Here is a 15,720-nt window from a genome sequence, read left to right as displayed (position 1 = left end):
TCCAAATATAGGGGGAATGGAGCATCTTAGTGGTTAAGCATTTCACTCACTCATTCTACAGTTATGGTGCTGAGACATAGTTGTTGTGTTGCTGGGATACAGTTGGGGTGTTGTGGGGATACAATTGGGGTGTTGCTGGGATACAGTTGGGGTGTTGTGGGGATACAATTGGGGTGTTGCTGGGATACAGTTGGGGTGTTGCGGGGGTTAAATTGGGATGTTGTTAGGATACAGTTGGGGTGTTGTGGGGATACAATTGGGGTGTTGCTGGGATACAGTTGGGGTGTTGTGGGGATACAATTGGGGTGTTGCTGGGATACAGTTGGGGTGTTGTGGGGATACAATTGGGGTGTTGCTGGGATACAGTTGGGGTGTTGCGGGGGTTAAATTGGGATGTTGTTAGGATACAGTTGGGGTGTTGGGGGATAAAATTGGGGTGTTGTTGGGATACAGTTGGGATGTTGCTGGGATACCGTTGGGGTGTTGCTGGGATACTGTTGGGGTGTTGCTGGTACACAGTTGCTGTGTTGCAAAGTGGCCATTCATATCATCTCAATATCTGTTTGAGGATCATGATATTCCGTATATGTTATTTGCCTTCAGATATGAAATCGTGTTTTAGTGTCTTGGTGTTGTAATTTTGCAGAAGAACACAGGCATCCTTGCACTGCTAGATGAAGAGAGTTCCCTCAAACAAGCCACAGACAGAAGTCTGGCCAACAAGCTGCACCAGGGACCAGGTAGAATGTGTATTCCCTTACACATCACACAGCTGGGTCCTGGTAGAAGGTGTACTTCACATATTACATGCATCTGGGTCCTGGTAAATGGTGTACTCCTTCAGATATCACATGCAGCTGGGTTATGGTGGATCAACACCCCTATTCCACACCAAATGTCACGTACTTGAAAATATCTGTGCACACATAAACATTAGTCATGATGATAAAAACGACAGCGCTAAATACTTAGAATTGTGGTCAGTTTTAATTACTGAGTTCACTTGCACAAAGCCTTCTGAGCACTACAGTGACTGTAACTCCCATTCTCCAACATGAACTTAAGATAGTCATAGCACAAAGATCATTCTGTGCAAGTGGGCTCAGGATGGATGTGTTTTTAAAAGAAATAAATGTTTTACACTATTTCTACCAACCACAGCTGTCACAGGTCTCTGTCCTTTTGAGTTGTGTCCATACAGTCCCCAGGGGAGTATGTGATATTGATAGAGTGTAGTGGAACCTTCACATATCACACACAGCTGGGTCCTGGTAGATGGTGTACTCCCATATATGTCACACACAACTGGGTCCTGGTAGATGGTGTACACCTTCACATATCACACACAGCTGGGTCCTGGTAGATGGTGTACACATTCACATATCACACACAACTGGGTCCTGGTAGATGGTGTACACCTTCACATATCACACACAGCTGGGTCCTGGTAGATGGTGTACACCTTCACATATATATCACATACAGCTGGGTCCTGGTAGATGGTGTACACCTTCACATATCACACATAGCTGGGTCCTGGTAGATGGTGTACACCTTCACATATCACACACAGCTGGGTCCTGGTAGATGGTGTACACCTTCACATATCACACACAGCTGGGTCCTGGTAGATGGTGTACACCTTCACATATCACACACAGCTGGGTCCTGGTAGATGGTGTACACCTTCACATATCACACACAGCTGGGTCCTGGTAGATGGTGTACACCTTCACATATCACATACAGCTGGGTCCTGGTAGATGGTGTACACCTTCACATATCACACACAGCTGGGTCCTGGTAGATGGTGTACACCTTCACATATCACACACAGCTGGGTCCTGGTAGATGGTGTACACCTTCACATATCACGCACAGCTGGGTCCTGGTAGATGGTGTACACCTTCACATATCACACACAGCTGGGTCCTGGTAGATGGTGTACTCCCATATATGTCACACACAGCTGGGTCCTGGTAGATGGTGTACACTTTCACATATCACACACAGCTGGGTCCTGGTAGATGGTGTACACCTTCACATATCACACACAGCTGGGTCCTGGTAGATGGTGTACACCTTCACATATCACACACAGCTGGGTCCTGGTAGATGGTGTACTCCCATATATGTCACACACAGCTGGGTCCTGGTAGATGGTGTACACTTTCACATATCACACACAGCTGGGTCCTGGTAGATGGTGTACACCTTCACATATCACACACAGCTGGGTCCTGGTAGATGGTGTACACCTTCACATATCACACACAGCTGGGTCCTGGTAGATGGTGTACACCTTCACATATCACGCACAGCTGGGTCCTGGTAGATGGTGTACACCTTCACATATCACACACAGCTGGGTCCTGGTAGATGGTGTACACCTTCACATATCACATACAGCTGGGTCCTGGTAGATGGTGTACACCTTCACATATCATACACAGCTGGGTCCTGGTAGATGGTGTACACCTTCACATATCACACACAGCTGGGTCCTGGTAGATGGTGTACACCTTCACATATCACATACAGCTGGGTCCTGGTAGATGGTGTACACCTTCACATATCACACACAGCTGGGTCCTGGTAGATGGTGTACACCTTCACATATCACACACAGCTGGGTCCTGGTAGATGGTGTACACCTTCACATATCACACACAGCTGGGTCCTGGTAGATGGTGTACTCCCATATATGTCACACACAGCTGGGTCCTGGTAGATGGTGTACACTTTCACATATCACACACAGCTGGGTCCTGGTAGATGGTGTACACCTTCACATATCACACACAGCTGGGTCCTGGTAGATGGTGTACACCTTCACATATCACACACAGCTGGGTCCTGGTAGATGGTGTACTCCCATATATGTCACACACAGCTGGGTCCTGGTAGATGGTGTACACTTTCACATATCACACACAGCTGGGTCCTGGTAGATGGTGTACACCTTCACATATCACACACAGCTGGGTCCTGGTAGATGGTGTACTCCCATATATGTCACACACAGCTGGGTCCTGGTAGATGGTGTACACCTTCACATATCACATACAGCTGGGTCCTGGTAGATGGTGTACACCTTCACATATCACACACAGCTGGGTCCTGGTAGATGGTGTACTCCCATATATGTCACACACAGCTGGGTCCTGGTAGATGGTGTACACCTTCACATATCACATACAGCTGGGTCCTGGTAGATGGTGTACACCTTCACATATCACACACAGCTGGGTCCTGGTAGATGGTGTACACCTTCACATATCACACACAGCTGGGTCCTGGTAGATGGTGTACATCTTCACATATCACGCACAGCTGGGTCCTGGTAGATGGTGTACACCTTCACATATCACGCACAGCTGGGTCCTGGTAGATGGTGTACACCTTCACATATCACACACAGCTGGGTCCTGGTAGATGGTGTACACCTTCACATATCACACACAGCTGGGTCCTGGTAGATGGTGTACACCTTCACATATCACACACAGCTGGGTCCTGGTAGATGGTGTACACCTTCACATATCACATACAGCTGGGTCCTGGTAGATGGTGTACACCTTCACATATCACACACAGCTGGGTCCTGGTAGATGGTGTACACCTTCACACATCACACACAGCTGGGTCCTGGTAGATGGTGTACACCTTCACATATCACACACAGCTGGGTCCTGGTAGATGGTGTACTCCCATATATGTCACACACAGCTGGGTCCTGGTAGATGGTGTACACTTTCACATATCACACACAGCTGGGTCCTGGTAGATGGTGTACACCTTCACATATCACACACAGCTGGGTCCTGGTAGATGGTGTACACCTTCACATATCACACACAGCTGGGTCCTGGTAGATGGTGTACTCCCATATATGTCACACACAGCTGGGTCCTGGTAGATGGTGTACACTTTCACATATCACACACAGCTGGGTCCTGGTAGATGGTGTACACCTTCACATATCACACACAGCTGGGTCCTGGTAGATGGTGTACTCCCATATATGTCACACACAGCTGGGTCCTGGTAGATGGTGTACACCTTCACATATCACATACAGCTGGGTCCTGGTAGATGGTGTACACCTTCACATATCACACACAGCTGGGTCCTGGTAGATGGTGTACATCTTCACATATCACGCACAGCTGGGTCCTGGTAGATGGTGTACACCTTCACATATCACACACAGCTGGGTCCTGGTAGATGGTGTACACCTTCACATATCACATACAGCTGGGTCCTGGTAGATGGTGTACACCTTCACATATCACACACAGCTGGGTCCTGGTAGATGGTGTACTCCCATATATGTCACACACAGCTGGGTCCTGGTAGATGGTGTACACTTTCACATATCACACACAGCTGGGTCCTGGTAGATGGTGTACACCTTCACATATCACACACAGCTGGGTCCTGGTAGATGGTGTACTCCCATATATGTCACACACAGCTGGGTCCTGGTAGATGGTGTACACCTTCACATATCACATACAGCTGGGTCCTGGTAGATGGTGTACACCTTCACATATCACACACAGCTGGGTCCTGGTAGATGGTGTACATCTTCACATATCACGCACAGCTGGGTCCTGGTAGATGGTGTACACCTTCACATATCACACACAGCTGGGTCCTGGTAGATGGTGTACACCTTCACATATCACATACAGCTGGGTCCTGGTAGATGGTGTACACCTTCACATATCACACACAGCTGGGTCCTGGTAGATGGTGTACACCTTCACATATCACACACAGCTGGGTCCTGGTAGATGGTGTACATCTTCACATATCACATACAGCTGGGTCCTGGTAGATGGTGTACACCTTCACATATCACACACAGCTGGGTCCTGGTAGATGGTGTACATCTTCACATATCACGCACAGCTGGGTCCTGGTAGATGGTGTACACCTTCACATATCACACACAGCTGGGTCCTGGTAGATGGTGTACACCTTCACATATCACATACAGCTGGGTCCTGGTAGATGGTGTACACCTTCACATATCACACACAGCTGGGTCCTGGTAGATGGTGTACTCCCATATATGTCACACACAGCTGGGTCCTGGTAGATGGTGTACACTTTCACATATCACACACAGCTGGGTCCTGGTAGATGGTGTACACCTTCACATATCACACACAGCTGGGTCCTGGTAGATGGTGTACTCCCATATATGTCACACACAGCTGGGTCCTGGTAGATGGTGTACACCTTCACATATCACATACAGCTGGGTCCTGGTAGATGGTGTACACCTTCACATATCACACACAGCTGGGTCCTGGTAGATGGTGTACATCTTCACATATCACGCACAGCTGGGTCCTGGTAGATGGTGTACACCTTCACATATCACACACAGCTGGGTCCTGGTAGATGGTGTACACCTTCACATATCACATACAGCTGGGTCCTGGTAGATGGTGTACACCTTCACATATCACACACAGCTGGGTCCTGGTAGATGGTGTACACCTTCACATATCACACACAGCTGGGTCCTGGTAGATGGTGTACACCTTCACATATCACGCACAGCTGGGTCCTGGTAGATGGTGTACACCTTCACATATCACACACAGCTGGGTCCTGGTAGATGGTGTACACCTTCACATATCACGCACAGCTGGGTCCTGGTAGATGGTGTACACCTTCACATGTCATACACAGCTGGGTCCTGGTAGATGGTGTACACCTTCACATATCACACACAGCTGGGTCCTGGTAGATGGTGTACACCTTCACATATCACATACAGCTGGGTCCTGGTAGATGGTGTACACCTTCACATATCACACACAGCTGGGTCCTGGTAGATGGTGTACACCTTCACATATCACACACAGCTGGGTCCTGGTAGATGGTGTACACCTTCACATATCACACACAGCTGGGTCCTGGTAGATGGTGTAAACCTTCACATATCACACACAGCTGGGTCCTGGTAGATGGTGTACTCCCATATATGTCACACACAGCTGGGTCCTGGTAGATGGTGTACACTTTCACATATCACACACAGCTGGGTCCTGGTAGATGGTGTACACCTTCACATATCACACACAGCTGGGTCCTGGTAGATGGTGTACACCTTCACATATCACACACAGCTGGGTCCTGGTAGATGGTGTACTCCCATATATGTCACACACAGCTGGGTCCTGGTAGATGGTGTACACTTTCACATATCACACACAGCTGGGTCCTGGTAGATGGTGTACACCTTCACATATCACACACAGCTGGGTCCTGGTAGATGGTGTACTCCCATATATGTCACACACAGCTGGGTCCTGGTAGATGGTGTACACCTTCACATATCACATACAGCTGGGTCCTGGTAGATGGTGTACACCTTCACATATCACACACAGCTGGGTCCTGGTAGATGGTGTACACCTTCACATATCACACACAGCTGGGTCCTGGTAGATGGTGTACACCTTCACATATCACGCACAGCTGGGTCCTGGTAGATGGTGTACACCTTCACATATCACACACAGCTGGGTCCTGGTAGATGGTGTACACCTTCACATATCACACACAGCTGGGTCCTGGTAGATGGTGTACACCTTCACATATCACGCACAGCTGGGTCCTGGTAGATGGTGTACACCTTCACATATCACACACAGCTGGGTCCTGGTAGATGGTGTACACCTTCACATATCACGCACAGCTGGGTCCTGGTAGATGGTGTACACCTTCACATATCACACACAGCTGGGTCCTGGTAGATGGTGTACACCTTCACATATCACATACAGCTGGGTCCTGGTAGATGGTGTACACCTTCACATATCACATACAGCTGGGTCCTGGTAGATGGTGTACACCTTCACATATCACACACAGCTGGGTCCTGGTAGATGGTGTACACCTTCACATATCACACACAGCTGGGTCCTGGTAGATGGTGTACACCTTCACATATCACACACAGCTGGGTCCTGGTAGATGGTGTACTCCCATATATGTCACACACAGCTGGGTCCTGGTAGATGGTGTACACTTTCACATATCACACACAGCTGGGTCCTGGTAGATGGTGTACACCTTCACATATCACACACAGCTGGGTCCTGGTAGATGGTGTACACCTTCACATATCACACACAGCTGGGTCCTGGTAGATGGTGTACTCCCATATATGTCACACACAGCTGGGTCCTGGTAGATGGTGTACACTTTCACATATCACACACAGCTGGGTCCTGGTAGATGGTGTACACCTTCACATATCACACACAGCTGGGTCCTGGTAGATGGTGTACTCCCATATATGTCACACACAGCTGGGTCCTGGTAGATGGTGTACACCTTCACATATCACATACAGCTGGGTCCTGGTAGATGGTGTACACCTTCACATATCACACACAGCTGGGTCCTGGTAGATGGTGTACACCTTCACATATCACACACAGCTGGGTCCTGGTAGATGGTGTACACCTTCACATATCACGCACAGCTGGGTCCTGGTAGATGGTGTACACCTTCACATATCACACACAGCTGGGTCCTGGTAGATGGTGTACACCTTCACATATCACATACAGCTGGGTCCTGGTAGATGGTGTACACCTTCACATATCACATACAGCTGGGTCCTGGTAGATGGTGTACACCTTCACATATCACACACAGCTGGGTCCTGGTAGATGGTGTACACCTTCACATATCACATACAGCTGGGTCCTGGTAGATGGTGTACACCTTCACATATCACACACAGCTGGGTCCTGGTAGATGGTGTACACCTTCACATATCACATACAGCTGGGTCCTGGTAGATGGTGTACTCCCATATATGTCACACACAACTGGGTCCTGGTACATATCACACATAGGTGGGTCCAGGTAGAAGGTGTACTCTCTCACATATCACACACAGCTGGGTCCAGGTAGAAGGTGTACTCTCTCACATATCACACACAGCTGGGTCCAGGGAGAAAGGTGTACTCTCTCACATATCACACATTGCTGGGTCCAGGTAGAAGGTGTACTCCTTCACATATCACACAAAGCTGGGTCCAGGTAGAAGGTCACACATGTCACACGCCTTCACGTGGCACCTGGTGAGAGTATGCGAACACTCATTTGCTGTGTCCATCTGCTCCAGGTGAGAAGTACCCTGGAGTATACAAGACACCCCGTGACAAGGGCACCACCTTCACCATCATCCACTATGCAGGCAGCATCAGCTACAACCTGACAGGCATGCTGGACAAGAATAGAGACACCTTGCGTGGAGCCCTTGGCTTCGTCATGAGATGTAGGCTTACTTTGTGTCCATTTGTATGTTATCTGTGTCTGTACCTTCATACATGCTCTGTGTCTGTATCTGTGCCATGTCTGCATCATGTCTACATCCTATCTGTACTATGTCTGTACCATGTCTGCACCATATCTGTACCATATCCGCACCATGCCTGTCTGCCTGCACCATATCTGCACCATATCTGCACCATATCTGCACCATATCTGCACCATGCCTGTCTGCCTGCACCATATCTGCACCATATCTGCACCATATCTGCACCATGCCTGTCTGCCTGCACCATATCTGTACATGTCTTTACCTTATCTATACCATGTCTGCACCATATCTGCACCATATCCGCACCATGCCTGTCTGCCTGCACCATATCTGTACCATATCTGCACCATATCTGCACCATATCTGCACCATGCCTGTCTGCCTGCACCATATCTGTACATGTCTTTACCTTATCTATACCATGTCTGCACCATATCTGCACCATATCCGCACCATGCCTGTCTGCCTGCACCATATCTGCACCATATCTGTACCATATCTGCACCATATCTGCACCATGCCTGTCTGCCTGCACCATATCTGTACATGTCTTTACCTTATCTATACCATGTCTGCACCATATCTGCACCATATCCGCACCATGCCTGTCTGCCTGCACCATATCTGCACCATATCTGCACCATATCTGCACCATATCTGCACCATGCCTGTCTGCCTGCACCATATCTGTACATGTCTTTACCTTATCTATACCATGTCTGCACCATATCTGCACCATATCCGCACCATGCCTGTCTGCCTGCACCATATCTGTACCATATCTGCACCATATCTGCACCATGCCTGTCTGCCTGCACCATATCTGTACCATATCTGCACCATGCCTGTCTGCCTGCACCATATCTGCACCATATCTGCACCATGCCTGTCTGCCTGCACCATATCTGTACCATATCCGCACCATGCCTGTCTGCCTGCACCATATCTGCACCATATCTGCACCATATCTGCACCATGCCTGTCTGCCTGCACCATATCTGCACCATATCTGCACCATATCTGCACCATGCCTGTCTGCCTGCACCATATCTGTACATGTCTTTACCTTATCTATACCATGTCTGCACCATATCTGCACCATATCCACACCATGCCTGTCTGCCTGCACCATATCTGTACCATATCTGCACCATATCTGCACCATATCTGCACCATGCCTGTCTGCCTGCACCATATCTGTACCATATCTGCACCATATCTGCACTATGCCTGTCTGCCTGCACCATATCTGTACATGTCTTTACCTTATCTATACCATGTCTGCACCATATCTGCACCATATCCGCACCATGCCTGTCTGCCTGCACCATATCTGCACCATATCTGCACCATGCCTGTCTGCCTGCACCATATCTGTACCATATCTGCACCATATCTGCACCATGCCTGTCTGCCTGCACCATATCTGTACATGTCTTTACCTTATCTATACCATGTCTGCACCATATCTGCACCATATCCGCACCATGCCTGTCTGCCTGCACCATATCTGTACCATATCTGCACCATATCTGCACCATATCTGCACCATGCCTGTCTGCCTGCACCATATCTGTACCATATCTGCACCATATCTGCACCATGCCTGTCTGCCTGCACCATATCTGTACCATATCTGCACCATATCTGCACCATGCCTGTCTGCCTGCACCATATCTGTACCATATCTGCACCATATCTGCACCATATCTGCACCATATCCGCACCATGCCTGTCTGCCTGCACCATATCTGTACCATATCTGCACCATATCTGCACCATATCTGCACCATGCCTGTCTGCCTGCACCATATCTGTACCATATCTGCACCATATCTGCACCATATCTGCACCATGCCTGTCTGCCTGCACCATGCCTGTCTGCCTGCACCATATCTGTACCATATCTGCACCATATCTGCACCATGCCTGTCTGCCTGCACCATATCTGTACCATATCTGCACCATGCCTGTCTGCCTGCACCATATCTGTACCATATCTGCACCATATCTGCACCATATCTGCACCATATCCGCACCATGCCTGTCTGCCTGCACCATATCTGTACCATATCTGCACCATATCCGCACCATGCCTGTCTGCCTGCACCATATCTGTACCATATCTGCACCATATCTGCACCATATCTGCACCATGCCTGTCTGCCTGCACCATATCTGTACCATATCTGCACCATATCTGCACCATGCCTGTCTGCCTGCACCATATCTGTACCATATCTGTACCATATCCGCACCATGCCTGTCTGCCTGCACCATATCTGTACCATATCTGCACCATATCTGCACCATATCTGCACCATGCCTGTCTGCCTGCACCATATCTGTACCATATCTGCACCATATCTGCACCATGCCTGTCTGCCTGCACCATATCTGTACCATATCTGTACCATATCTGCACCATATCTGCACCATATCTGCACCATGCCTGTCTGCCTGCACCATATCTGTACCATATCTGTACCATATCCGCACCATGCCTGTCTGCCTGCACCATATCTGTACCATATCTGCACCATATCTGCACCATGCCTGTCTGCCTGCACCATATCTGTACATGTCTTTACCTTATCTATACCATGTCTGCACCATATCTGTACCTTGTCTATACCATGTTCGCACCATGCATGTCTGTCTGCACCAAATCTGTTCTGTGTCTGAACCATGTCTGTGCTACATCTACACCATATCTGCAATATGTCTGTACCATGTCTGGACCTTGTCTATACCATATCTGCACCATGCCTGTCTGCCTGTACCATATCTGCACCATATCTGCACCATGCCTGTCTGCCTGCACCATATCTGTACATGTCTTTACCTTATCTATACCATGTCTTCACCATATCTGCACCATGCCTGTCTGCCTGCACCATATCTGTACATGTCTTTACCTTATCTATACCATGTCTGCACCATATCTGTACCTTGTCTATACCATGTTCGCACCATGCATGTCTGTCTGCACCAAATCTGTTCTGTGTCTGAACCATGTCTGTGCTACATCTACACCATATCTGCAATATGTCTGTACCATGTCTGGACCTTGTCTATACCATGTCTGCACCATGCCTGTCGGTGTGCACCATATCTGTACATGTCTGTACTTTGTATATACCATGTCTGCACCATGCATGTCTGTCTACACCATATCTGTAACATATCTGTACCTTGTCTATACCATGTCCGCACCATGCATGTCTGTCTGCACCAAATCTGTGCTATGTCTACACCATATCTGCACCATATCTGCACCATGTCTGCACAGTTCCTGTCTATCTTTACCATGTCTATGTGTTACAGCCAGCACAAGTCTGTTGATCAAGGACCTGTTCCAGGCTGGGATCACTAAGACAGGTTCTATTAAGCCCAGCTCCCGTCAGCTCTCTCTTCAGAGAGAGTTGAGTTTCAAGAGGCAGCTCAAGACATCAAAGTCCCCTTTTGAGTTCTTCAAGAAGTTGAAAAGTCCAAAGATGGAAAGAGTGAGTGAAGTCAGACTGGTATTACAAGCCATCACAGAAGGCATTAGCATGTGATGACTTCGTTTGTATTCTTGGAAGAGATATGTTGTGACACACTCACTGTCTGATGGTATATTTTTCATTCAAGCATTTTGACAAATAGTTTCCTTTTATAGACAATTTTTAATCCCATATGAGACCACAAGTTTTGTTACGTGCAGAAGTACATGATAGAAACTGGTGTGAAACCAACTGACAACAAACAGATGGGATGTAAGTGACAAAATTTACAACTTAAAACAAATCAGTACCAAGATATTGCAGCTGGAGTACAATGTGGTATGTCATTGTTGCTCAAATTGTTTGTACAACTTATTGATAAGGATGGGATGCTTGTCAGATGGGATCCAATGGTCTTTGTGCATGTCTCCATTATCAGGTGGGATGCAGGTGGGGATTGGAAGGTATTTTGTGTTGCTCCAATCCATTATCTAGCAAGGCAGTGAGATATTGTATCATACTAGCAATAACATGAATGTAAATTTACCTGACCTATTTTCTGTAAATCCAGAGTCAGTATCCTTCACAAAACATTCATGAGGCTGTTGTCCACAACAGAGTTTTGCAGTTAATAACGTCTGTTACAAGGTACATAGCTACCACCATGGACTTGCTAACAGAGCCTCCTGTTGCAGCCTGAGCAGAGACGTGAGAGGCTGACTGCCACTGGGACTACAAGGAAGGGCCCAGCCACCATGGCCTATCAGTTCAAGGTGAGTCACGTCCTGTCACTTCAAGGTGAGGCAAATCCAGTGTCACTTCAAGGTGAGTCAAGACCTGTCACTTCAAGGTGAGCAAATCCAGTGTCACTTCAAGGTGAGGCAAATCCTGTCACGTCAAGTGAAATGTTGTGAAAGTAGGGTTGTGCAGCAAAGAGAATATGACTGTCTTCTTATATGCGAGCGAAGTGAGCAAAATTTGGCAATGCACTTCCCTCTCCTTTTTTCAAAAAATCTTTTCATGTGCAAATAAAATATCACCTCCATCAAAGGTACACCACCATTTTCCTCACTTGGGTGTGCTCTCATATTTTGAAAACTATGATTAATTATTCTTCACATGAAATATTTTTTATTCAACATCTTAAGCACCACTTGTAGTATTCAGATCATTCTTCACCTCCATTATGCCAGCCAGCTTCTGGTTCAATGGAGTAATGGAGCAAGAATGAGCAGAAATTAAAAAGACATACCATATTGCCTAATTATACCATGAACCTGTTGGAGTATATTTTTCTTATCTGTCGTCATTATTGTTAGAGTTTTCGTAACATTTACCGATATAGGAAAAAGATCTGGTGCATTGAGTGAATGGAGTAGAGGGGGATACCTTCACACGTATTCCATATGGAGGACATGTAATTCAACAAGTTAATACCCTCCTGTTCCTCCAGTCCATTGAACCGGAAGCTGGGCAATGGAGACGAAGAACGATCTGATATACAAGTTGTGCTTAAAATGCTGAATAAAATATATTTCATGTGAGTAAATTATCAAACATGGGGTTGGAAATCTGAGAGTGCAATCTAGTGGAGAAATGGGCGTATATCTTTCATGGTTGCAATATTTTATTTTGACTTGAAAAAAAATTTTTGAAACAAAGCGAGGGAAGTATGTTGCCAACCTTTGCTCACTTCACTCGCTTCCATCAAGACTGGTCAGTTTCTTTCTGCTGCACAATCCCATTTGTGCAACAGTTTGCTTGTTCCTCAAGGTGAGGCAAGTCCCATCACTTCAAGGTGAGGCAAGTCCCATTACTTCAGGCTGAATCCACTATTTCCAGGCTATTGTATGTCATGGACAAGTAAATAGATTGATCCACCATACATCTAGATTACCCTCCAGAACTAGGAGGTAGTTCCATCTTACACTGAAATGGTTGTCAGAACTAGGAGGTACATGTAGTTCCATCTTATACTGAAATGGTTGTCAGAACTAGGAGGTACATGTAGTTCCATCTTACACTGAAATGGTTGTCAGAACTAGGAGGTACATGTAGTTCCATCTTACACTGAAATGGTTGTCAGAACTAGGAGGTAGTTCCATCTTACACTGAAATGGTTGTCAGAACTAGGAGGTACATGTAGTTCCATCTTATACTGAAATGGTTGTCAGAACTAGGAGGTACATGTAGTTCCATCTTACACTGAAATGGTTGTCAGAACTAGGAGGTACATGTAGTTCCATCTTATACTGAAATGGTTGTCAGAACTAGGAGGTACATGTAGTTCCATCTTACACTGAAATGGTTGTCAGAACTAGGAGGTACATGTAGTTCCATCTTACACTGAAATGGTCGTCAGAACTAGGAGGTAGTTCCATCTTATACTGAAATGGTCGTCAGAACTAGGAGGTAGTTCCATCTTATACTGAAATGGTCGTCAGAACTAGGAGGTAGTTCCATCTTATACTGAAATGGTTGTCAGAACTAGGAGGTACATGTAGTTCCATCTTACACTGAAATGGTTGTCAGAACAAGGAGGTACATGTAGTTCCATCTTACACTGAAATGGTTGTCAGAACTAGGAGGTAGTTCCATCTTATACTGAAATGGTTGTCAGAACTAGGAGGTAGTTCCATCTTATACTGAAATGGTTGTCAGAACTAGGAGGTACATGTAGTTCCATCTTACACTGAAATGGTTGTCAGAACAAGGAGGTACATGTAGTTCCATCTTACACTGAAATGGTTGTCAGAACTAGGAGGTAGTTCCATCTTATACTGAAATGGTCGTCAGAACTAGGAGGTAGTTCCATCTTATACTGAAATGGTCGTCAGAACTAGGAGGTAGTTCCATCTTATACTGAAATGGTTGTCAGAACTAGGAAGTAGTTCCATCTTATACTGAAATGGTTGTCAGAACTAGGAGGTAGTTCCATCTTATACTGAAATGGTTGTCAGAACTAGGAGGTAGTTCCATCTTACACTGAAATGGTTGTCAGAACTAGGAGGTAGTTCCATCTTATACTGAAATGGTTGTCAGAACTAGGAGGTAGTTCCATCTTATACTGAAATGGTTGTCAGAACTAGGAAGTAGTTCCATCTTACACTGAAATGGTTGTCAGAACTAGGAGGTAGTTCCATCTTATACTGAAATGGTTGTCAGAACTAGGAAGTAGTTCCATCTTATACTGCAATGGTTGTCAGAACTAGGAAGTAGTTCCATCTTATACTGAAATGGTTGTCAGAACTAGGAGGTAGTTCCATCTTACACTGAAATGGTTGTCAGAACTAGGAGGTACATGTAGTTCCATCTTATACTGAAATGGTTGTCAGAACTAGGAGGTACATGTAGTTCCATCTTACACTGAAATGGTTGTCAGAACAAGGAGGTACATGTAGTTCCATCTTACACTGAAATGGTTGTCAGAACTAGGAGGTAGTTCCATCTTATACTGAAATGGTCGTCAGAACTAGGAGGTAGTTCCATCTTATACTGAAATGGTCGTCAGAACTAGGAGGTAGTTCCATCTTATACTGAAATGGTCGTCAGAACTAGGAGGTAGTTCCATCTTATACTGAAATGGTTGTCAGAACTAGGAAGTAGTTCCATCTTATACTGAAATGGTTGTCAGAACTAGGAGGTAGTTCCATCTTATACTGAAATGGTTGTCAGAACTAGGAGGTAGTTCCATCTTACACTGAAATGGTTGTCAGAACTAGGAGGTAGTTCCATCTTACACTGAAATGGTTGTCAGAACTAGGAAGTAGTTCCATCTTACACTGAAATGGTTGTCAGAACTAGGAGGTAGTTCCATCTTATACTGAAATGGTTGTCAGAACTAGGAGGTAGTTCCATCTTATACTGAAATGG

At 46.4% G+C, this 15,720-nt stretch overlaps 1 protein-coding gene across 1 annotated transcript in view; it reads left to right on the top strand.

Moving 5' to 3' along the window:
* Positions 1-15,720, top strand: part of LOC137269884 (unconventional myosin-XVI-like) — a 268,971-nt gene that overhangs the window by 99,368 nt on the left and 153,883 nt on the right. Inside the window, exons 20-23 of the mRNA XM_067803717.1 lie at positions 647-740; positions 8,165-8,317; positions 11,690-11,868; positions 12,543-12,620. Coding sequence (XP_067659818.1) covers positions 647-740; positions 8,165-8,317; positions 11,690-11,868; positions 12,543-12,620 — 504 coding nt within the window. The remainder of the gene's footprint in view (positions 1-646; positions 741-8,164; positions 8,318-11,689; positions 11,869-12,542; positions 12,621-15,720) is intronic.

This window comes from Haliotis asinina, unplaced genomic scaffold, assembly GCF_037392515.1.
Source record: "Haliotis asinina isolate JCU_RB_2024 unplaced genomic scaffold, JCU_Hal_asi_v2 scaffold_18, whole genome shotgun sequence".
Lineage (NCBI taxonomy): Eukaryota > Metazoa > Mollusca > Gastropoda > Lepetellida > Haliotidae > Haliotis > Haliotis asinina.
This window is presented reverse-complemented; position numbering and strand designations above follow the sequence as displayed.